We start from the raw sequence: 25,838 nt of genomic DNA on the forward strand, positions 1-25,838 counted from the left end.
GGCAAGTCAAAAAGCCGCAACACAAGAGGTGAGTGATTATTATATTAGTACTTATTATTATATTAGTGATACACTCCCCTAGAATATTAAAGTACAGTGTATCTTTGTACTGGAGTTTAACTTCTTTCATGCAATTTGCTCTTTCATTATGAAATGCTTTAGTCTTCAATCATCATAAACATCTGTAAAAAATTGAAGAAGATGATTTTCCTGCTTTGTGCTCTTAAAATGCTTAATTTCTCTTATCATTAACACATAAAAACTCCTTGTTACAACAAGAAATTTAAGAAACAGTGTGGGCCACTGCTTTAACATACAGGTTAAACAGGCACATGCATGTTTGTGCACACTGTGTTATAACACTGAATGTTATAACCAAGGTTTTTCTTTTCCTAAGATTACATAATACACTAGGGCTTTATGCATCACCATACAATGTAATGTCACTGGATTACATGTCATTCCACTCTTTGGCACCATTAAACCAAGTGCCAGATCTCATCATGTTTTATGGCCACTATAACTCAAGCCCAAACTCATTTCCCATTAGCTCCAATATAATGTTTGTTGTACCTCAACGTACAAACCTCCTAATTAAAGGCAGCAGAGGAGAGAAAGATAACGCATATGATGTGCTTAATGCAGTTCTTCAGTTAAAATGAATGCTAAATGAATACACAGCAGCATGGTAGATAATGCAGGTGTTGAAAAAACTTCTGTATTGAAATACATTTCCTCATAATCAACCGTTAAAAGCAACTGGACCAGTATTCCAGCTGTCCCAGATGGCAGCCGGGAATGGGGAGCACTCACTGGATGCGTAATAAGGAAGCAATGTCAGTGTCTCTCTGGACCTATACTTCACAGGTTTTAAGCTCATGAGCAGCTTGGAAGAGCTTATTACAGAGGAAAACAGGTCACTTTTATTTGGGCATGGACCTATACTGAAGTAAAAAGCTGTATTCTACACAAAGGCACTCTGACATTCAGTTGAGAAAGAGGGTTTGGTCAAGCGAAATTTCTTTACTAACAAAATAAAGCTAATAATTTCTATCGAGTTGGTCAAGTGCAGTACATCACATGTGACAGGCTGCTGATGTGATTTAAGGGAAGAGAGCAAAGGACCATACTGATCTCTCATCAGCAGGGCAAGCACTCTAGTAAGATGACTGTAAAGTAGCTACATGGAAGTATCGTATTATTGGCCACACAAGTGCTACAGAGGTTTTCAAAGTCTTCAATAATATTTTGGCACATAAATCTACTATGGGCTAAAGTGATGCCTTCATGACTGAGAATTTCTTGTACTACAAAGGCTCCATCATCTGGAGCTATGGAAGAGCAGAAACCATAGGAGAAGCAGAGCCAGCTCCTCCCACAGCACCTCTGTGCTATTCCAACATCCTCAGGAGCACATGCAAGTCCAAGCTGCCCCGGAAGCCACGTCAAACACAGCTCACACACATGCTTCACCACCAGTGCCATTTCACACAATTTTCATATAACTCTCTATGAAGGTTAAAGCTGCATCAATGCCAAATCCTTACTTTTTGTACAAAAAGTACATTCCATATTTTCAAGGAAAGCAAGATTTGGTAAGATTTCCACAGGAATGCTATGGGTCTTTTTTCCAGAGTCAGTTGTCTTTCTGTGTCAGAGGTCTTATCCTTTAATTCCTTTAGAGTACAAAAGCTTCCACTATATGCTCTGTCCACTTAATGCATTGTTGCTGAATACATACTACACTGACCTACGGATTTGTTTAACCAACACTGGTCTTAATTTTCTTGGTGACACATTTCAATTAAAAGATCAAGCCCAACCTTAGGTTTATAATGAAAACAAGCAGGTTTTTTTTCTTTAAGTACCACATTCAAATTAGTTTCATACGTGCTACACCAAGAAAAAAATATTTAAGTGCAATTTACACAAGAAATAAGTAAGGGGGGAGTCATTATCTTACAACGTATTTTCCCTTCAGGGATCTCGTTTTATCCTAATGATACTCGACAAATTTCATCTATGATTTGAAAGAAAATATAAAAGTCACTCCTTGTAAAAGGCACAGCTGTCAAAAAATCTGAGGGGGCTGAGAAAACAGATAAATTATTCAGGCTAATCTGCACCATTTACTAATACAGACTTCTTCCAACCAGAGACAGTTCAATAGCAAACGTCATGCAGCTAGGAGCAAAGAACACATCACACAAGTCACAGCACTGCACAAATTAATAAATACTGGAAACATCACAGAGATAACAGTGGCCAACTTACAGAACCCGAACTCTGGTTACTTCTGTAGCTAAGGAGGTGGATACATACACAAAGTACTACAAGTAGGGAAATGGGACAAAAAACAAAACAAACAAAAAAGAAAAGGAAGAATTTACATATGGAGTGACGCCAAACTACCAAGATAGGCATTTGGGTGCATAACTGCCTTTGAGAATTTTAGTCTACCTGATTTAACAAAGACTACAGAGGAATCTGGGACAGGATCAGATCTGATCGGTCTCTCTGGGTGGTCGAGCTCCTCCTCTGCAGTTCTGCAAGCACCTTAAAAAACAGCACACACTGCCCAATTTGCCAACACTGTGCTTCCAGCACCTTTCCTTCTCTAGTCTGATTGTCCTGAGCTAGTGTTTCTAATCAATTCACAGCCTACAGTTCATTAAAACCAGCACGATAAGACTCTTCATTCCATTAGCTGCTCTAGAAAATGTTACCTTTGTCTATTCAGTACTCAACCTGTTTTCCTACAATAAGTTCTCAGAGCATTAGCTTCTCTCTTCTGGGGCAAAACACCTATCTGCAGCTGTAGTTGCTAAAACAATCAATGCGTTGTCACTGCCTACAGAAACACCTAATAATATCACAGAAATAGCAACAAGGAGCTATTACACTGTAAATGTAAAATCACATATAATGATACATGCATATACACATATGCACACAGAAACATTATCAGTAACATCATTCCAGCAGAAATTTCAGCTCTTCTGGGTGCCCAGAGTGTGCTCTCAGAGCACGTATTTTTGATGCCCTAAATCCTACCCTCTTCTTGGAAGAATTTGTGGTTTCACTGCAATTTCTTCACCACTGTGCAAGGAAGTAGGGAGCTTCTGGGAGCTCTCATTCCCCCTTACATTACCCTCACCATGTGGCAACTATTCTGAGAGCATGCAAACCTGAGGAAAAGGCAAAATTTCTGTAAACAGCTCATTAAGAGAAAATGTAATCAATGAGTTTATGTGTGGGCTGCAGAAAAGGGAGAGGAAAGAAGGTGAAGGGAATCAAGGAGCACACATACTTATTTAGATGTCACTTTCCTATTACTTCAAGATATTTTGCTAAATTTAGCACATCTTCTGAACCCTTTTTGTTGAGGTGTTTTTTGGTTTTGTTTGGGGTTTGGTTTTTTTGAGGTTTTTTTACATGAGAAGGATTTTAAAGCCTCTCCTTTACTTGTGTTCCTGGCTTTTCATATTGTTTTTGCTTTCTTAAGGAAACTGGCAGCTGACATGCTGTTCTGAAAACAAGTCACAATTATTTAGCAGTGTTGCCACTTCAAACACGAGGCTCAGCTGAAACTGCCGTGTGGCAAGACAATGCTGTTTCAGCTGCTGGAGCCCTCAGAAAGGACAAAAAAAATGCTGAATAAAACCAAAATATAAGTCATGAGTCAACAAAACCTCTGGGATTTGTTACAAATAATTATCCTTCAGAGCAGCCCAAGAGAGTATGCACTGTTCTTTGAAAATGCCAGTAGCCTATATTATCACGCCCACCCAGCCACTCCATCTTATGTGGCCCTCCCTGCTGTAAGTAGCAAATACTATCCAGACTTCTCTGGAGGTCGGGACTAGAACCCCTGCTGCACTTACCTTTCATTCCTGGGCAGATGCTGACATTTACATGAAACTCCACTACTGCGCTGCTATTCCCATGGAAACAAGATGTGTGCACATGCATGAGGAAGGCACAAATTGGGACCCATACATGAGTACTGAAATCCAACATATTTACATTCACCAAGTATTTTTCTAAGGGGATAAAAATAGCATGAAAAGAAAAGACACTGATTTTCTTTTCTGATCTTAAAATCCCAGGGCAGACAGCCCATAAAACCTGCTACCACAGCACATATGGGCAGTTGATCTAAGCAGATAGCTCCATTTTTTCAGTACTTCTGTTCTGAAATACAGGAAAGTCAACTAGCAGCCAACAGCTCCCAGCAAAGCCAAATACCTACTAACTGGGCCTGATGAACAGCCTGCAGCACCAGCATACTGCTTCACTGCCACAGCTCTCTGTCATACAGGTAGCTGCATTTCTTTGCTCCATTTGCAAACATCCCTGAGCCATGTTGAGCACATTCTTCTATTATACGAAAATGCCTGTGAGCACACACAGTTCACCCACTGTGCTGCAAAAGAAAGTAGCATCCATACATACTGCCCAAGGGTAGGAACAAAGGCACCTCTATAGGTCTAAACTGGTTTCCACCATAGCCACTATAAATTCCCTCTGCTGGGGCCAGAAGAAGAACTGGACCTCCAAGAGCTTTCATTTATTTTTAAAGCTGCCGCCCTCAGCACCCAAGCAATAGGAATTTTTCAGAACAGCAGCTTGACCCTAGATCCAAAACCAAGTCAGGGAACACGTGAGCTTCCTGTGGCTCCTAGGAGAAGGCAGGGTAGGAGTCTGGCTGTGAGAATTCATGAAAAATGGCAAAGAGGGCAGTTGTTGCACTGAATGATCATTGCTGTCATGCCCAGAGTCAGTACCAGCTGTTATGACACTACTGACTGCTCACCTATTTGTAGAATTGGATGACACCAGGTTTTTATGTTCTTCTGCAGCCCATGCTTTTCCAAGCATATTTAAGGCCTGGATAAACAGAGCAAATACAACAGACCTAAAAAGTCTGTAGATTACTTCTGGGTGAGTGAGAACGAGAGAGAAGTTTCACAAAAACAGTAACTTTAGCGTCTGCTCTTAGACAAAAGCCAAAAGATCAAGAAAAAGGATCCTGTGGGCCTGGACTGCTCAAGGCACAGGACTACTCGTTCACAGCAGAGTTTTGAAAGCAAATTTCCCTATTGTACTCACACCCTCCAAACAATATTTGCTTCTCTTCTGGTGAGGAAAAACAAAGTAGGCTGCACACACATCATGGAATAAGAAAAAAAAAAAGGGGGGGGGGGGGGGGAGAGAAAAAAGGCACAATTTTCTTTCCATATTTTAGATTGTTTGCAGATTATGTATCTGTGGGACCTTTAACTCCAGAATAAACTGTGTGCTGAAGAGTGTCTGGAACAGCAGAGGCTTTATGCATCCAAGTTTGAGATGGCCTCAGAGCACAGATCTCCTTTTCTCTCTCATTTCTGGAATGCTTTTTGACAACAGAATCAATTACCACAGAACAAGAAGTCTGCCCAATCCATCAGGACCTAAATGTGAAAATCGGAGGAGGAGAGAGGGAACCTTCTAATGACAGGAAGGGGAGAAGAGGTGTAGATTTTTTTTGGCTTTATTCATGAGCATTTCCTCATGAATTCTGGAACAGAGTCAGGAAATAGATAGCAGCCAGAACTCACCTTCTGCATCTTTTTAAGGGAGAACTAGATAAACGCAGCAGTAGCAAATAAAGGAAATACATGACTAACCTTCTCTATGCAAGGCAGATGCTCCCCCAGTATAGAGAGCTGGCATAAAACCAAGGTATAAGGGCTGTTTGGCAAATTCTCAAATATTAAAAACACAAGTCCAACGATATCTGCATTTTTTCCAAAGTTGATGGAAAAATTAAAGCATGTGTTGATACTTCTGGGAACAGAGGAGTTACCAAGATTCCCAGGTTTAGGGAAAAGAACGAACAGATGGAGAAACTACCTGTTATCTTGAATCTCAATTAACATCAACAGAGAACAGAGAAGAGCACCTGCATTGGAGACAGGACCACAGCACCTTTTCTATCTTTCCAGAAAGGCTTGCCTGACTTTTTGAAATGAGAGAGCAGAGGTGCCTAGAGTCTTGTCTGGTGGAATAATGCCAGCAATACCTAAGACACTGGATGTCCTCTTTCTACGGGGTTCACCCTCTTCTCCTCTCTCCCCATTGCAGGTATCTTCCTTGCTACTATCCAGCCTACAAGGACAGTGGAAAAGGAAAGAGTCGAGAGACTACTTTGTTTTAAACAGAGGGTAGTCATCATGCTCTGTGTTGAGCATATACGTATTCTTTTTATATATATTCGTCTGCTGAGGAATAGTGGAGATCAAGTGCACAACCACCCCCTGAAATTAGTAGGATGTTAAGAGCATAGAGAATACGATCACCTTAAGCAGCATCTTATAAGAAATACCACTCATCAATACATCAAGACAACAGAAGTCTGGAACCCTAAGCAAAAAACCTATCCCTGCAACAAATCTGGATTAATGGGTCCTTAAAAAACAGTTACTAAAATAGACTCTTCAGTAGAAATATTTCAAATATAGAAAAACACAATCACTTCTAGTTCAAAAGTAACCAAGCATGTAGCAAGTGTATTACATCAACTTAAATAATAAATCTAACCTGCTAATATTTTCAACACTATACTTTGTACTCACACACTTTTGAATTACTCTAACACTATTTTAAAACAAATCCTTTAACTGAAGAAAACATCGATATATCAAAACTATTTTTTAAACTAATGAGTTTCCCCTTTTGCAAAGCAATTATTCTAAGTACTGAAACGGTTTCCATGGCACCCTCCACATCACCATGACAAATACCGGCAATAGCTGGATTTAAAACAAACAAACTGAAAACCCCCAATCAGCAGCACTTGACTCAAGGAAAAACATTAAATGTTTTCAAGCAGAAGAACTGAAAAACTTACGCACACCTGCTGTTCTATCAATCTAAGCAGGAAACCATTTCACTGCTGCATCATAAGTAGAAGAAAAGTGCTTATTAAAACATTAATCACAGTACATTATATTCTGACTCCATGCCAGAAGTTCCCATTACATCACTGAAAATATCTATTAACCAAAACCTGATTCTGACAAGTTACAGAACTGTAGTGTTTAGGATTTAGTAATGTAAAAGTCAGTTTTAGAAGAACAGTTATACAATTGATTTTCCAGTGGCAAGCAAGTATAATTAATTGGTTTTGTGACATTTATTACTGCAATGGGGTTGATTTAACTGGTGTTTCTACTGTAAAATTCTTCAAAAATTATTTCAAACTTCATCTACTTTTATTAAACACATTTATTGTGAAGGTATTTAATACCTGGGGCTGGCTAAACAATTTTAAAGTGTGCTGGATATAGCAGTACCTGTAAAACTGTATTGTCTTGTGTAAATATGGGCCTTGTTTAGAACTACGTCTCACAGGAAATTATGCCAAATGAAAACCATCTCCCCTTCTCCTTTCCCACTGAAAAGGATTTATGTTTTTACATTTAATACCGCTTGGGTAAAGAAACAAAAATACGGTGGCGTTACCTTCAAGCCTCAGCAATAGTTCATCTGTGAAGTCCGATTATGTTCAAACCTCTATTTTGTTATTACAAATGTGGCCTAACTTGAATGCCTAAGTTTGGAAGAGAGAGAAGCAAACAACCCAGTTCCTTCTGGAAGTCTGGCTCTACATACGTTGTTTATCTAGAACAGTTTTCAACGAGCTATTAAGCAAGGCTTTAAAAACAAAGCCATGAAAACCAGTTCCTAAATGCATGTACGTAATTTCCAGCCAGCCAACTTAACTGCAGGTACGTTCTTCAACCCCTGTAGGCAGCCCCACTAAAATTAAAACAATTCAAAGCTGTAGAGCATGATAGGAAACATGGATTATGTCCCTAACCCAAGGGAGGAAAAAAAGCATTTTTAAGACCATGCTGAATTAATTATGGCTTTTGTAGCTGTCTGTTTAGTGCCACCAATCTCCACAAGACTACTGCCCGTTCAGGGGTCAGTCCTCTCTTTCTTAGCTCAAGCGGGTGCTGCTGCATGCTCCATGTGTGTAAATGGACAGGTTTACTGGCCTTGCTGTGGGGTGTACTAGCTGAGGCAAAGCACTGCACAGCCAGCATCACAAGCCGGCTTCAGCATTGCCAGCAACCTTACATGCAGGTGTCAAGCAACCAGGTAACATCTCAATCATTTGATACAAAGGCTTATTTGAAATGAAAGCAGTGGACGATTACAATGACTAGTATTTGAAGAATTCATTGAATATACACCCATCCTGCAAATACCGGCATTTAAGAGACTGAATTAAAAGCATCTCACGTCATTAGCGTTCATGATGAATAAAAGGGGTCCAGAACACACAAAGCTAAGAACAGCTATGCTTTTGGGGCATTTGTTTATTCATAAAAGGCTTGGGTTCCTCTTTTGCCCTCTTGATCCAACACACATGAGCCTCTAACTACAAAGACACACAAGACAACCTTTTACCTGTCCTTGGACATCTTTCAATTTCAAAGACCCAAAGAGCTTCAGTTTTCCTCTCCTTTCTAAGTTGTGCCATGACACCAGAACCAATGCAGTCTCATTTCTTACGGCCTGGTCTTGTGGGTGCTCACAAGCTCCAGCTGAAGCTTTTCTTGGGAAGGTAGAACTTCTATGAGGTGTCTCACCCCATGCAGCTTCTCTGGGCACCAAGAAGACTCCTGATCACTGTGAGAAATGCTACTCATCAAGAAGAAAGCCGCAACAAAGCTATCTGAAGGGGTTAAAGAATCACAAGCAACAGCTCGAAAAGCTGCACAAAGCTTCAAGCAAGACATTCCCACGCCTCTCTCCGCCATTTCAGGAAACTTGTAATTTGGCCATTTGATATCCAACCAAACAACTTCCGTTTGGAAGGCTGCTTCACAACTACGTTTATCAGTGTCAAAGTCAAGATGCATCATTTCTGGCTTTATTTTCATCTATTTTGCTGGCCATCCCATTGAGTCTAAATGTTACACATAACTCCCCCTTATTGAAACAATAATGTTGAAGAGTCTAGGAAGCTTCTTCCTCTTTTCAGCTTTCCTTCTTGCAGTTTTATTACAATGGATTTTTACAATGCTGTAGAGGGCAAATTAGAGAACCCTTCAGAAAGCCATGAGTGTTTGCCTCAACTGCCCCGAGCAGCTCCTTGTCATGACATCTCCCTGCCATTCTTTACGGCCAAGTACAACACAAATGATGCTCAGATGTTAATTAAGAGGATTTCCTCCTCTCAGCAGTGGTCTTCAATGTGCTCCCATATTCTACATGACAATCACCAGACAGACTTCACTCCTCCTTGTGAAGATGCTCCTCTCTCTGTAGTCTGGGCTTAAAGAAAGCATCTGGGGGCTCTGCCCCAAAAGCCCCCAGACGAACTTTGCCAGAGGAAACTGAGGCCCTCCTGTTGCTTAAGTGAGAGATAAGCAGGGAAGATCACTCCTGCACATGCAAAACATATTGTTTTTCTTGTGGCAACTACACAATTCCCAATACAATTATACACCTGGCTGAGGAGTCAGAGGGACTCACAGGGCAATAGGATGGAGTGCAGGAGAAGCAAGGAAAGAAAAAAGTAAAGAAAAAGAAAATACTGAGCACAAAAGCTACAGAACTTTGTAACTTTACAGAAGCACCAGAAGATGTAAAACCTGAGTTCTACAAAAATATGTTTTTCTAAGCTGATGGAGGACAACTAAAGGAGTAAAGTCTGTGGATGCACAAAGTCACCGGAGGACGATAGCAATATCAATGCAGAGGATGAAGGAAAGGATGAAAACAAAGCAGGGCTTTCAGTAAGAGGTAAGAACTATCACAAGCGATCAGCTATTTTAAAGTAGGCTGGTAGTAAAAAGGCTTTGATTCGGCAAGATGCAAAGAGTACAGAATATAGCGCATTTGGCCCACACAACTGCTGAATACTTCCTGCCACATTATAATCCATCAGCAGACAGCTTTGCCTGACACTAGTTTAGCTGCCTGCTTCATAGCATTGCTTCTACACCTGCAGAGACAATTCAGGGTTTGCTTCCTAGCTATTTTCAGTAAAAAAAACCCCAGTATTTACTGGTTAATCCTGTGGTACAATTTGCCAGACAATTCTCCATTACTTATGTTAAAGTCCTGCCTTTTTTTTTTTCCTTCAGATTATATGTATTTTAATAAATGCGTGATTTAGTATTCTGCAAGCCCACACTACAAAAAGACTATTCTGGAATAAATGGTATAATTACATTTCCTACAGCGACCTTGTAATCTCTCGAGTATTTATTCTAGACTAAACAGCCTTACTCAGCTGCCCTGTGTCTGATTGTCGATGAAAGAAGCTTGTTTGACAACTGCTTCGAGCAGAAACATATTTTTTCCATGATTGCATGAAAAAGTAAAACAACATTAACAGACCAGTATTCCAAGTACAGAGACTCATGTTAGATCGATGAGTTAATTCTGAAGCCAAACGCCAACAAAAACAATTACTATGGACATTCTGCTGTCATGGCCAGTTTTTTGAGGTTAATTTAGTGATACATATACAACTACAGCCAACTTTACATATAAGAAACTACATGGTGTCTGCAGGCTTCCTTCTTTGTTTCTTTATATATTTTCCATATTCTCTGCTTTTATAACCCTCCTGAGACCTTTTACAGTTACAGAACCCACACTATACCCACAGGTGGGCGGGCAGGAAGCAAAACTCTGTTTCATAAGCAGTCCACTTTTAATATATTCAATTGCTAATGACCTTGACAGAAGAGCTCCATGCAAAACACCATATACTACAGGGTGTCGTTTGAAATGCTCATAGACATTTTTGCCAGAAAGCCGATTTCTTAAACAGTAAGGTTTCAGACTTACAAAAAGCTGCACTCCTTTCCTTGATTTCCATTTGGCTGGAGAAATTGGTGCTAATCAACCTCCTCTATATTGAACTTGTGTCCTTCCAAAATCCTACAACAAAACCTGCAGGATTTCTATAGTATGCTAAAGCAATACAAAAGAGTTTCTTTAGGCAGTCTTTATAGGCACCATGCAAGAGGTATGAGAAGTATGAAGCTATGGAGGTTTAGGAAGCGCCTGCAAAAATGAGAGACAGCCAGAATAAAATCAAATTACAATGGTTTACACACAGTTCTGTTTCCTTCCATTCTCTTTTGAAACAGATTGCTCACTTGGCCATATTCAATTATTCATGACGAAATGAAGAAAAAATACTTCACTGTAAAAGGCTTTATGCAAATGTGGCTGTCTTTAAAGTCATAATCACTTCTTACCTACCAATTCTCATCCATTAGGTGCCAGATTCAAAACGCATTGCAGCTGACAGAAATCTTTCTACTGAGGATTGCATCTGGCCCAGCAACAGGAGACACTGGGAAATTCAGACCATATGCCTTGGTAGCCAAGAGAATTCCTGCAAGGAGTGCAGCCCTCTCCTGCCCTCCAAGGCAAGACAAGCTTTCCTTGCTTTTACTCAATCTTTTGACTCTGACTACTGAGCTTATTGAAAAACTGTATTCTAGTCAAAGGAGCAGAATGAATTCAGTGTTCAAAATCAATGGTCCAAAGCAGATCAAGTAAGCCCTTCATTTGTGGCTTTTCTCCTTTTCCAAGATTCAAGAAATATCTGCATACCTCAGTGACAAATCACCTGCTACAACTTTTAAGGCCCAGTGGTCCTGTCACCCCTTCAAAATCGATTTTCAGTTATTTCACTGTCTTGAACCCAACACAGACACTGACAGGGGTTTAGCAAAAACTAGTCTGGCCAAAGACCAGATCAGCTATGGCTTAAGAATAGTTTGGAGAGCATTCTTACTATTGCCTTACTTAAGGAAAAAAATCATTATGATTGACAGCAAAGAAGTTACACGAGTCATTTCTAGAGTAAGTGCCAGAACTCTACATGTGTTTCAAATTACCCTACAACACTGTACAACAAAGAAATATGCAGAAATTTTCCACTTGAAATGAAGGTTAAAAATTAAATGCTTACAAAGCTCCAACAGATATGAAATCCAACCTCATCTTAATTTGAAATTTAAAATGACTGAGCTGTCCTACACCAGGAAAAAAAGTAATGAAACAATCCAGTTGTTTATTAAGCACAGTGAGCTAAAAGGCATTCGTTGTATGCACAGACTTCCACGCTACTCTGATTTTGCTTCAGTACTTGTCCTTAACTTTTAAATCTAAGCTAAGTGTCATTTTAACTTCTAAATTATCAAAGTATATTACCTATCCTCATTAGATTAGTGTTCACCACTATTTTTTGCATCACATTTAAACAAAACGCCAATTAACTGCAGCACTCCTAACAATGTGATTGTACATGAAAACAAGTTGATAGATAAAAGGGAAGTCACATTTTTCCCTAAAGAAAAGTACAGATATTTGGCGTAAACCTGATATTTATATTCACATGTACATATTCAGGACGTAGCTCTCCAGAGAAAGTTAAGTAGGCAAATGCAGTTTTATTTTAAGCAGCCCAGGCTTGACTTGGTTTCAAGGTCTGTACAAAAGCTCCCTGTAAAGGCAGAAAATTTTTAAGTGGAGAGCAAACAGAAATTCTTATCTTACTTGTAAATTGCCCCTATTTTGCGAGAATAGGACTGTGTTAAGAGTACAATCCACTTGGATTACAACAGACTATTTCTAAACTTTGAGACAAAGTTCATGCGTCTTTACCCAAAATGTTAATCACATCAGCAGATTTTCAATTTATAGTCAGGTTTTAAGTAGGTTGCGTATGGCTCTTCCACAGCTGTAAATACTTGGTGTGAGAACGCTGTGTGGCTGCTCCTGCTTGCCATGCATACTTACAATTAATGCCAAGAATGTCTTTACATTTTTCAGGACCTCAACCAACCATCATTTTGATCCTCAGGGTTTTGTGTTTTGGTTTTGCATTTTGTTTTGGTTTTCTTAATCAAAACTACAAAACAAACATACATTTTTAAAATAACAAACTAACTTCCATCCCCATCCTGTTCTGCTCTTTCACTACTTGGCATGTCAAAGTTTGCTATATTTTTTCATCTCTTTTGTTTTGCAGTAAGAAAAATCCAGACCTCCAACCACACAAATTCAGTGTGCTCAGCTAAAACATGGGGGGAGAGCGGGAAAGAGGGCAAAGAAAGGCTTTTTTTGCTCTTCTAAGGAAACTTCAAAGTAAACTAATGGCGTGAGTCCGTCAGCATCCAGGCACTTCTGCTCCCTCTCTCAACCACACACTTCCACTCCCTGAAAGCCATGGTAGGTCACACAGCCCTGCAATGACTTTGGCAGTTCAACAGATTTGAACCCATCCGACTCAAACAATGACATTCCCAACTTTAGTCAAAGTACACCAACCTGTTTCCAGTAACGGCAGAAGTGCTAGTAGGGCCTTTGATAACACAGGCCTCTCTAAACACGACTCCTGTCAGCAGGTTGCCTTCAACTCAAACCAGAAACCAACAGCTTCCCAAAGCACATCACTGAACAACTCAGTAATTTAGAGTAGCGACTAAGACACAGACCCACGACTATTACTCATCACGGACTGACAGGCAGCTGTAGAGCCTGCCTCCAGGACAGGCACATTAAAGTGATCCAAGGACAGCATCACAGGTCTGGGAGATGCCCTCATACATGTTTTCCCTTCTTCTTCAAGCCGTATTTCCATTTGGCATCTAAGATAGGCATGAGTTGGTCCTCACGGCCTGAACACCCAAAGTGATCTTTACCATCCAGATCAGACCATCACCAACCTGGCACATTCAGGGTGTATCCACCAGGTGCCAAGACTTCCCTGCAGTAATCCCACAGATGCATAGTCAAGGGAATCTCAATCAGAGGCTGGCTCCCATAACGCTTCACTCCTACTGCCATTAAGGTTAAATACGGTCTACAAGTTACTGTAATACATGTTGCTCCCAGAAAGCCATGCAATTCAAAGTAATTCAGGATTATTGCCTATGTTTCATTACACCTAGAAAATCTTCCTTCATTAAAATATGGGGAGTGTTGGGCGTGTTGAAGGACACAAGCCCCTACACATTATACCAATCATTTGCGTTGAGGGGGAAATAAACCTATTTCTTTGCCATTCTCAGACTCCCAACACACTGGCAAAAAATGCATCATAAGGATGTTAAATGTTTTTGTACACAGAAAAAAAAGAAAATTTACAGTCCCAAGAGAAACTGAAAACAGTTTCGGCAGTAGGAGGATGCTGAATCAAGCTTACTGGACTGCACACAAGTTATTTGTAAAGCCAAATGAGCAAATAATATAAGTCATCTTAAAAAGCAATTTTTAAATTAAATTATAAGAGATCCCTAACAAAGCTTTTAAATGATCCCTTATGGATTCACCATTTTTCTTGCTCTTTGCTAGAAATCTTCTTGCCAGATGTCTCCTTCATTACAACTGTTTACTGGCTCAATGGGGCTTTGAGCAACCTTGCCTAGAGGACAGTGTCCCAGCATGGGGGCTGGAACCACATAATCTTTAAGTGACCTTCCAACCCAAACCACTCTATGATTCTATGAAAGAAAAGCAACAGTGATGCTGAAATCTGGAGTGAGTCTTGCAGAAGGTAAGAGGTTAAGATGTGAATATTCAAAAAGCCCACTCTATTGAGCGTTTTGAAGATAATAATCTGTATCTTAAAAAAAAAAACAAACCTAAAAAAGATCATTAAATTCTCTACCAGAAGTGAATTCAAAGCTTCCAGTTCGGCAGCATCTTTGCAATAATTCTAGCTCCAGAAACTCAAATGAGAATAGCCTGCATATTCGAGTGAACTTTTAGCAGCGGTAATTAACCAGACTGCAAAATTATTAACGAGAACATGAAAAGATTTAACCCATCTTTGTACGAGTGCAAATGACAAGGAAACTAAAAATCTTTAGCAGGAGTGGATAACATTGTGCCCAGCTCTTCTGCCTCATCCAGGCAGCTGTATGCAGCTGCTGAAAAAACCCAAAGCAGGGACTGAGGCAGATTAGTTAAGCATTCATCATCAACAGGAAATGCACGAGTTCATATAAACACAGAAATACAAATATATAAATGAAGCGTCTTGCACGGCTTAAGGTATTTCAGACACCCTATGGAACAGGGTTAGAGTTGTACAGGCTGCGAACCCACTGCAAACAGCCTCAGAGGAACTCTTCTGGTGTGTACCACCGACCCACCACCCCTTGCTACCAAAACCACTCCCAACTCATCCAGCAACTCCAGAGCCAAGTCGAACACTCATAGCTGTTTGCGCTCAGAGGGGTGAAATGACACATGCAAAAGCATCTCCAAGAAAAGGCTATGAGCACTGTTTGCAAATGCTGCTCCAAATATGCTCACATACAGACACTGCAATTTAAAGGATTTCATATTGCAAGGTGCTGGGTTGCCTTTGAACCAGTGTCACAGGCAACTAGATCTGACAGCCATGGAACATACAAGATTCCTCCTGATCTGGACACCAGCACTTGCCTACGGGGGCACAAGTCCTCCCTGCACAAGTCATCTCCCCCGGCCCCCTTTCATTTGTGATGAGGCTTAGGGCCAAGAGGGCCCCAAACTCCCTCACACTGGAGGTCCCTCACAGCTGTGCTCCATCCAGACAGGTGGTAAAGGCTGAATCTGGCTCTGCCCAAGGTTAAACTGCTAATTAATACTTGGTCTCAGAAGCTTGATATGAGATGAAATTTACAGGCATCAGCAGGACACAGAAACAGCAAAAACAGGGATAACCTCAATTCCAGACAGCCTTCAATTTTCTGAGGCATTAGGTTACTTATTTACTTTAAAAAAGTCCATATACCTCTATAATTTTCTGGATGAGATACAATCTCTCCCGTGCCAGTGATTCCTGTTCGGATTTCAGTGGTCTCCGAAAATGCATACTATATTGTTTTAACTTTGCTCAGTACTTTGTGGCTTCAATTTTCTCATATTGAACAGTCAAACATAAACTGTTATTTTTTAAGCTCTTTCTTGCCCTGCAATTCTGCACACTCATTCTGCCACATAGTCTTCCAGGCACTCTAAGTGTTGCTGACCTTCAAAGTTAGACTATGACGAGTTGGGTGACACTCACTGTCCCAGTAGCTCCGCTTTTTCAGGTGGCATTTCAGCTACCAACACGTCTCTAGAGAGCAGATGTGTCGCTTCTGGACTTCCCAGCCTCCGTCACCCAGGCACAGAGGGCTCTCAAACTCCTTTCCAAACATGGCTGCACAGCACAATGCCGCCAAGCTGCTGGACCAGCCCTGCATTATATCTTTTGACAAAGTTAAGCTCTGTGCTTCATTTCTCACAAACGCAGTTTGACTGTAGACAGCAGTCGACAAGTAAATCTACCCTTTTCCATGGCAAACAGCCCAACTTTAATATTTTTACTGGCTTACAGCTGGGTATATTAAGCCCCAGATTTTTATTTATTTATTTTTTAATACTGTGCAACTGAAAATGAACAGCTACTTCACTACGACTGCCAAGGACAACCTTAAAAACACTAATGCAATCCAGTCCAGCTCTCAATAGATCTATAAAGGCTAGAGGACCAAAAATTTCAGCTTATCCACCCAAACAAAATGTTGGTTGGGCAGGAAGTCTAATATTTTGTTAAGATCCTTACAAAAAAGAAAAAGGAAAGAAAAAAAAGAAAGACCCCCCCCATGTTGGCAAGCTGAAGATGGTAACAGTCCCAGCTATCATGCCATGAAACTGGAATTAAAACTTGCTGGGTTACTCACCCCAGCCTTCCCAGCATTCCAAGCTCTGGAACTTCCGGTCCATAGGTCTCCACTTGCAGAGGTTGATACGTATACAAAGCTTCCTCTAGTTTTGGAATAGGAGCTAGTGAAATAGTCTGACCCTGTTTAAAAAAAAAAAAAAAAAAAAAAAAAAAACAACAAGAAAAAAGGTAAAAAACTTCTACATATCGGGTCAAGGTTTTGGTTTGACTATTTTTAAATGCAATGCAAGGAACAAGCTTACATCATTAACCTGGTCCAGGCGAAGACCATCCCATTTAAACATACTGTCTATTATATTGCCCATTACTTCACCATTTAATTTTTTTACTGGGATCTATAGTTTGGAAGTAATGTTTCATTAGCTGTAACTATACGGACAAGGTAGGAGGAAAGGGGGGAGTTTTACTGAAGGCAAGTTTACCACTAGAGAGTGCAGCTGCTTCCAGTGTCACCAATAAAATTATTATTACAAAAAATGTTGTTTACCAGAAGTAATATCAAACAAATGTCTCTGCACAACCCTATTTGATTCTGTAATCAATGATTTCCTGAAAGCCCTAATTAGAATGGGAGGCTGCTTTCATTTCTCCCTAGCCTTTGTAAGCTCCTCTATGTAACAATTCTCAAGATAGACTTTCACAGCACAATACAGTTAATTCATTCAGCAAACTCCCATTTGTTTCATAACTAAAAATATAGAAACACACAAGCATAAAACTGTCATTCCAGATGGTATTTTTGCAAGCCCTTCAGACCACTGAGAAACAGCTAGACATTCCCCCCCTCCCCAAGTCCCTATCACTCTCAGCTCTCACAAAACAGGAGACTTGTGGCTGGAAAGGAGGGGTCAGGAGGATATGAGATAGAGCCAAAGTTAACAGATGTTGCTGCATGACATTCTACACTGATTTGTTGATCTTTCACACAGTTTCAATTTTCTACTGTATTCTACGGTGCTCATGAAAATTAGCAGCAGCAGCAAAAAGACAGCACTGTGAGTTCCCCCAGAACAGTCTGGCTTCCCCTGTAGAAATTGAGCTTCACATCTGCAAAATGCAGAAATTTAGGAAAGTAGTAGTATTGGTTTTGTAGACATTTTGTCTGCAACAAGAGATCGGAAGCTTTCCACGGTATAATACCATGTATAACCCTAGCTTCCCGCTAGTGACCACTTTGAGCTTCACTTCCCTGAGGCCACTCATGTAAGCATCTACTCCCTCAAGTGGAAACTAAAGGCTCCTAATGTGGGACACTGGGTTAAAATTAACTAAAGAGGACAAAAAAAAAAAAGAGTTAGTAGAAGGGGAAAGCTGATAATTAAATTTGTGACTAGGGACAGTGACCTTTCTGAATTTGAAGCATAGATATTTTTGTTTAGACAGTTGCAGAAAATAGCCAAGGAAATTGAAGATGCAAGTCCTTGAGAAACACTGTTATGGATCTATGCTGATATCTATGGAAATATCAGCAGTTCAGGTTTTCCATTGAAATAGCTCACTGCGTGTGATGAGAAGACAGTTTTAGCCTGTTTCTGCACTGCCAGGGAGCCCAGAGGGGCTGTTGCTAGCACCGTTAGGGCGACAGTCTCCTGAAGGTGAGATGTGGTGAAGAGAATTCTCAAGTCAGCCATGAGTCACTTCACCTTTCATGGTTAGCATGCTGTTATTTCTGTGCCACAAACTATTGCTGCACCATTAAAACCAGGCAACCACACATTTAAAAAAAAATAATAAAAAAAAATGAAAAAGGTATGGGAAGAAAGGTTAAAAATTCATCCTTAATCCCACTTCATGATGTTTAAGATACAACTGCAGGGTCTTTTTATATTGCAAGAAGTTGTCAATTTACAATCTATTCAAATTCATGAAAATATTATAACTTGTAACTACATACATGTTGGCATGTTACACCCATTGTAAGACATTAATGTATAACTAAGACTTTTAAGTTTTTAACTGTATAATTCTCTTCAACCAAACTGAAGGGAAGGGACATATCAACATCTTACATGTGAACACCCCCATCTGGTGAGTGAAAAAAGCCTCAGTCTTTCCAAATCCAGAGCAATTTTGTTCCAGCCATAGAAATGAAAATTCAGTTTCAGGCAAAATTCAAAACCATGATAAATATTTTGGGAAATAACTTGCGTGTGGAAAAAGGGAGCAGCTCAGATTGCAGGAGCCACATCTCTGGAGGGCATCACCAGAACAGCTGCTCACTGTTAGCAGAGTTGCCACTGCTGCATTCCTAATACTTTTTTAACAAGAGCAACTTCTGCCAATGCTGGCCAAGAGACATGGGAAGGCTCCTGACAAACGGACTGGGCTCGTCACAACCTTCTTTCCACACCTCCATTTATGCTGTTACAGATGCCCATCTCTGGGAACTCCTGGGAGGACACATTGAAAACATTTCATTTGTCTTCTGCTATTTGGGGGTTCCCAGCTGTATGGTGGGGACCAATGCTTGCTTCAGGAAAAGTCACTGAGCCATGCTGGGACCTCTCTGTGAGGTGCAGTGTGGTGGCTGGTGGCCTGGAGAGCAGATCATCTGAAGAGGAGCAGAATAGAGGAACTATCCACCCTTGAGCTGATCTGACCTCATGTCCAGCACAGGCCAGGACATTTTCGTGTGCATGTAAAAAGCCCAAGGACTGTTCAGCCAAAGCACCTTCTTTTGAAAGGCATCCAATTTAAAGATTTCAAATCATAAAGGTCCACGGCCCAACTGCTAGGTAAGTTATTCCAATAGTTAAATATCTTCACCATTAAACAGTGGCAGATCATCTGGTTCATCAAGATCAATTTCAAAGCACTGGCTTTTGTGTCTTTCTCACCTGTACCCTGGGACAAGGTGCACACATTAGGAGTACATACTTTTGCATGGCAAAATGACTGCACTGGTATGTGTCCAGTCAGCAGATCTGCACCTCAACGAGACTGTGAAGCTGTATGACACATCTTATTTGGTTTTGTTTCACAAAATCACAACTTCAGCTGATGGGCTTCGGCATTGTGGATTACATTCCACTTAGCAATGGAGTTGAGGGAGAAATCCCAATATGATCAGCTGTTGCTCCTGCCCTACAGCTGTCTGGACTTCAGAGGTAGAGGTTTTTTCCTATAAAACAGATTTTATTCTGCCTTTATTCAGGAAAGGGTTAGATGGAAGCATAAGTTACAACGTACAGTCCTACTGAAAGGGGCTGAAGCCTGGTCAACCCCTGCAAGCCCATCAGCTCTGTAGTTGTTTTGGATATGAAAAGGATGTATCTGTGCTGCCGACTCCTTGCAATGCCAGTGCAGAGACATGGCTACATGGGCTTCTAAGCTCACCAGCTTCCTACTTGGTCAGCCCTGCACAATTACAGTGTGGTCACAACACTGGCTACAGCACAGACTGATGCAAAAAGGCTGGGAAGGAAACCTATGAAAACAGTGAAAAGTGTTGCCTTCCCTATTTCCACTGATATGAGGATAAAGTGCATTTATAAAAAAATCTTGTTGAAGTTAAAAGGCTCAATTTGATCACTATTATCTCAGTTAAAAGCTATCTGACCAATTAACACATTGGTTTTGTCTCTGTCCTGAGTGGTCCCTAGCCCATTTCATAAAAGACTGGTATAAAAGGGAAGTTGTGTAGCTTTGGAGACATCGCAAGAGACAGTTCTGTTACTTAGGACTTAACACAGCACTTTTACAGATCCAAACACCATTTCACATCTACAAGATAAGATGTTAAAATTTCCTGTATTTCACCTAGACAGCTAGCCCTACCTCTTCCCAACATTAGGAAGCATTTATCAGCATGCTAAAACCAAAATGAAAGCAGTGGGTCCAAGATCCTGCTTTTGCATGGCTTTCTCCTGACAAACCTAAGATCTGACTCTGTGGTCATGGGTAAGTATTTTTAATTCCCCTTGGACGCTGTAATGTTTGTGTAAAAGAAGCTGACAGTATCCAAATGGAGACAGAAAAGGCCTCCAAGAACACAGACAACAGATTTTCCTGCCTCCTGTCCTTCCCACCACTATCTTCATGGCATACGACTTTTTTCTCTTGGATTATTTTAAGCAGCGTAGCTGTCTATTACATTTTGGAATGTATGGAACCACAAAACACACTGCTAATTAGAAGGAAGGCATTTGCTTATCCTTATGACTTTGTTTATGTAAAAGACTGCACAGCAATGGATTTGTGAGCAACTGACTTTCCATTCATGTACTGCATGGTTTCAGATGAGAGAAATAGAGGATTATTTAACATACACACCCTTTAATGTCTTTGCATTACAAATAAAATTGACTGGCTTATTTTACACTATCCTAGATACACTGTTTGAGATGCCTCTCATTTTAAATAATAAGAAATAAAAGTAGTAGATAATTTTTGTTTCATACTGTGATATAACATGGCATTGAACAAAAAAAGTGCCATGGATTATACACCAAGAGCTCCCCTTTCAGTGACAAGGAGCTAATTTTAAAGAAAATCTATGTCCTTTCATGAGAAGTTGCAGCTATTAGAGCATAAAAATTACAGTGTATCTGAGCAGTTTCCACACACGGGTTTGGGGGAAGAACTCCTGGCAAATGCAGGTATATCAGTATTTGCCTGCTAGCAGAAAGAGGTCATTTTAGCACACTGAGTCCAGAAATAACAGGGCAAGGTGCAGCGTTCACACTTCTTCCCCTCCTGCCGTCTCTCCGTTTCCCTGTTTCCAAAACGACATTGCCTTCCTTCACCTCCTTCCCTCAGCAGCAAAAAGAAGTAACAACTGACAGTCTTCTCAGAAATCTCTCAAGTGCCAAGGAGGAGGAGAAAGGAGACTGACACCAAAAATGCACTAGTGGGGGAAAGAGGAGGAACAGCTATGCCACAAAAACATCCCCAGGCAAGAGACAGAAGCCAGAGACTGAGGTCAGTAAAACTTGTCCAGACAAAGCATGTTTCTGTACTAGAAGCAGCTGGACTAGATGATGTAGCCAAACTTTCTGCTTTTTTAATTTCTCTCTGCTTAGGAACTTGCTCAGGTCTGCTATCACCACACTACCAGAACGCAGCACAAGTCAGATAACAGAAATAGTAATATTTATGTGCTATGTCTTTTTAAGCCAGTTTGCAGCAATGCTCTTTTCGTTTAACTCTTACACTGCCTGGTGTAAGGAGCACATGGCTAGTCAAAAAGAAGCCGAGCACTGTGGGATGCAGGGCATGACACTGCTAAAACACATCCTGAGCATCACTTTAACTGTATGTGGCACAACAGAAAGGCTAACCAACCCCTTCTTGATATGCCATCATCTGAGTGTGTAATTATCCAAATGCTTTCAAGTGAATGTTAAAACAATATTATGAGTTCTTTGAATTTTTCAGTATAAGCAGTCTTAGGAAAGTATTTTACTGTTAAGCTCACAACTGAACACAGGTTTTGGAAAGATCATGTGTTAACTGAATTTCTTACAGAACAGTATTAATGCAAATATCTTAGGCAATGTGTTCTGAGCCAAAAGCTGGGCTGTTTTGCATATGGTTTTTTCCTCCAGTCTCCACTCTCCTAGTTCACTACTGGCAAATCCATGTCAGCAATGCTAATATGGCCTTCTGATTCTGATTAACTACTTACTTTCACTACAGTAATACTCAGGAAAAAGGAGAACGAAACTGATAGATTTGGAGGGCTCAGTTAATATTATTTTAACTTCTACCCTGCCTGTCTTCCACAGCTTTTTTAAATAAACATGAAGAATGTCAAACTAAAATGCTAATTCCATTCCTTAGCCTAAAATTCCTATGCCAGTGAGGCTTTTCCAAAGACAAACATCTGAAACCAACTGCTTTGTCTTCTGCTCTTGAAAACCAAGAATAAATCTAATTTCTTTACTCAGTTATGCAAAGTGCTATGCGGATATCCCGGTAGTGAAACAGAAAGAGGACAAATGATCTAACAGAAACCAACAAAATCAAAGTAAGTTTTCCTGTTGTTCTCAAAAACAGAATCTGACCATACACAGCAGGACAAGAGATACAAGATGGCCACCCTACTGCCTTCTTTCTGGGGTAGATGATTTCAGATGCCAGGTAACAATCTGACTGTATTTAGACTTTTCCTTTCCCCTCCACAGTAACTTAATTTGATTTCTGAATGCCAAAACAGATTTTTAAAATATGCTTTCTTTAGGAATGGCAGAAATAAAGCAAGAGATCAACAGCACCCAAGAAGCTATTAACAAAGACGATCACATATGTGGGATTTGTTACACACAAACAGGTACCGCGGAAATTAACCCTGGAGCAAAATGGGTTAAATCACACCATGAGTTCTACTTGCTTCCAAACTTTTCCTTTACCACTTTCTGACAGAAGTAATTACCTGACAAGACTTATCTTTAAGCTCCTGCCAAAAAGCCCCATTTCTCTAATCTCTCAGAAGAAAGCCCATGTCCATCTAACATGCTGAAATACAATTCTTCTGGGTCAGCGCCAGTATCAGGATTTAGTGACTACTCTCTTCACAGAAAAGCCCGGTGCCCTTTTCTTCACATCAATGCATCACAGCGCCTATTTAGTACTGTCCTCTCCAGCACTGGCTGCTGAAGCCCAGCGAGAATTCAAGGGATAGCCTGGATGTTTGCTGCAACGAGTCACTTGCTTGTTTTTAGTGGAGACTCCATAGTTCTGGCAGGAACTGCCAAGCCTTCCTCAAAATTTCCAGCACTGTTCAAAGGACAGCCCAGCACACAAAACAGCATCATTTTTGGAAACAAAGAAATAAAACAGAACAGCATCTTCACGTAACTAACAAACCCACAGGTCACTCCTCCTGGTTTTTCACACTCATTACTCAATTGTGCTACCAAGTCAGTCTCAGCTCCTAAGCACTTACAGCTTTTGGGTGATCCATTGTGCTGCATACAGAAAGTCAACTGCTTCTGCACCTTTTGCTCTGGTTGCCAAGACTTCCACCCTGCATGCACTATCTGTTTGGTCACTTGCAGCTATATTGAAGAGACATGCCATGAACTTGCTGCTGTGTGGTATTCAGACACCCCAGGAGTGCCAACTGCATTTGCAAACCTCACTATCAGCTCTCGCTTTCTTTCTCCTACTGTGGCTCTCACAGGGCTTGGCACTGCCCTTCTCACAGTACAACCCACAGGTTCTTCCCATTTTTCGGAGAAAGCATTTCACAGCAGGTGACTTCAACTCAATGTTCTGTTTAGTTTGTGACATAGCACTATGGAACACAAACCTAGTGCTAATCCCAATGTGCTATGTTAGCAATACAGCGTTAAGCAGAATTAAGCAAACTTTTGTTCCATCTTTACCATCAGACTTCTGGAGCCTCCATCATTTTGTTTTAGCTATCAACAAAAGCCCAAGCTCCGCAGTAGCCAGTGTAATTACAGGATTAAAGGCTCTAAAATAATATTGTTTTTAATACCCACATTACAGGCCTAATTTTTCTATTGTGACACAGAAATCAGTTTGACAAATGCTACTTTGCCATGATACATAACATTAAGAGAGGGACAGACACAGCAGAGGAGGTCAGAGCACACCAATAGCTGCGCGTTGCTTGCCCACCAGCAGCAATTGTTTAAGTCTTGGTACAGCTGAATCTGCTGGTGTTCCTTTTGTTGCAGAAACGCTGAGTATTATGCTGGTAAGATCCCTCCATTATGCAAGAAAATTATTTAGGATTCCCTGAAAAAAAATTGGAACCTGGAAAAATTATCTGCTTCATTAGCAGAAGCTCACAAAGATCCCTACATTGCTGTACTCCACTGTCTGCGCCTTCCTGGGATTCTCAAAATCAGCTTCCTCACATGCAAACAGCCACAGCTATACAACTTCATTTTTAAGGAATGCAGAGTCTGATGGATGTTTAAAAAAAGAAAGGCTGCTAAACCAACAAAACCAAATGGAAAGCTGACCTCAGTCTATAGAAGATGAGAAACTGTTTGAGTGTGTGTGTGTGTGTGTGTGTGTGTGTGTGAAAATCAGAGACATACTCCCTGCTTTACTGAGCGTACAGCCTCGACCCAGATAAATGTTGATAAAGATGGAGAACATCCCATTCAACACGGCTTATGTCTGGCTGATAACAAAAAGAAATAAAGTGAGATTCCATGAATAGCTAGATTTTAAGGAGAGACTGCTAACAGTTGATAACCGTCTGGCAAAAGCAAGCATGTTGGTTTTTACAGCAACATGGACAAAACCAGGAATAAAATATGGAGAAAAAGGATAATAAAGGCAGATGAAAGCAAAATCATGGAATAGGAAAAACAGGAAGAGAGAACAGTAGAGTAAATAATTAGAAACAGGCCAAAAAACCAAAAAGGAGGCATTTAAAAAAATTGAAGTCTAAAGAAAATTAAGAAAGTGTCATCAGACATTAGTAGTATGTGATGCATCTTCACATACTTGTCCATACTTGTGGACTATATTTACTACAAATTTTAAATGAACACTGAAACCTATTAGCCATATATTTAGAAATCACTACTTTCTGTTAAAAGTGGAAAGTAGTTTATTTATAGCCTTTTTTTCCACTGATTTGCATGAAGAGTGCACAAGTACACATTAGTCAATTATTCTCAGGGCAGGAAGAGACACACTGCAAACCTAACACATGGTTCACAGCACTGCTCTGAAAATGCACATTAATTTTGTCAAACTAAACAAAAAGCTCCCTGGGGCAGAAGCAACTGCATTTTTAATCTGCGCAAAACATACTCTTTTGTCCTTCCAGACAGGTTTAGTTTCTTCCCGTGTAAGTTTCCACCTATGTTGTAAGAGGCTATATCAAAATGAAGCTTAAATCTGAACCACAGGCACATGACAACTTTTAAGGTTGTGTACACTTCAAATAGCACCTCAAATTTAGCAGTACTTTGGACAGGATTCACAGAACTTCATGGGATCAGAAACCTATTTGTAAGCCCTGGCAGATCCCGAGAGGGTTGCAGAAAGTCCCTCCACGTACCCAAGAACTAACATACTGCATTACACTGGTTGCAGTAGCTACGGCTTTTTAACTCCTTGAAGCACAATAACCAGAAACATTTAAGACATCCTTAGTACA

The 25,838-nt window shown here is 40.4% G+C and overlaps 1 protein-coding gene across 1 annotated transcript in view; it reads right to left on the reverse strand.

Annotated features, from left to right (window-relative positions):
• The window catches only part of MNAT1 (MNAT1 component of CDK activating kinase), a 123,567-nt gene that overhangs the window by 20,358 nt on the left and 77,371 nt on the right, over positions 1-25,838 (reverse strand). Inside the window, exon 7 of the mRNA XM_080617138.1 lies at positions 16,746-16,867. Coding sequence (XP_080473264.1) covers positions 16,746-16,867 — 122 coding nt within the window. The remainder of the gene's footprint in view (positions 1-16,745; positions 16,868-25,838) is intronic.

Source organism: Psittacula echo, assembly GCF_963264785.1.
Source record: "Psittacula echo genome assembly, chromosome: 5".
NCBI classification, from domain to species: Eukaryota; Metazoa; Chordata; class Aves; order Psittaciformes; family Psittacidae; genus Psittacula; species Psittacula echo.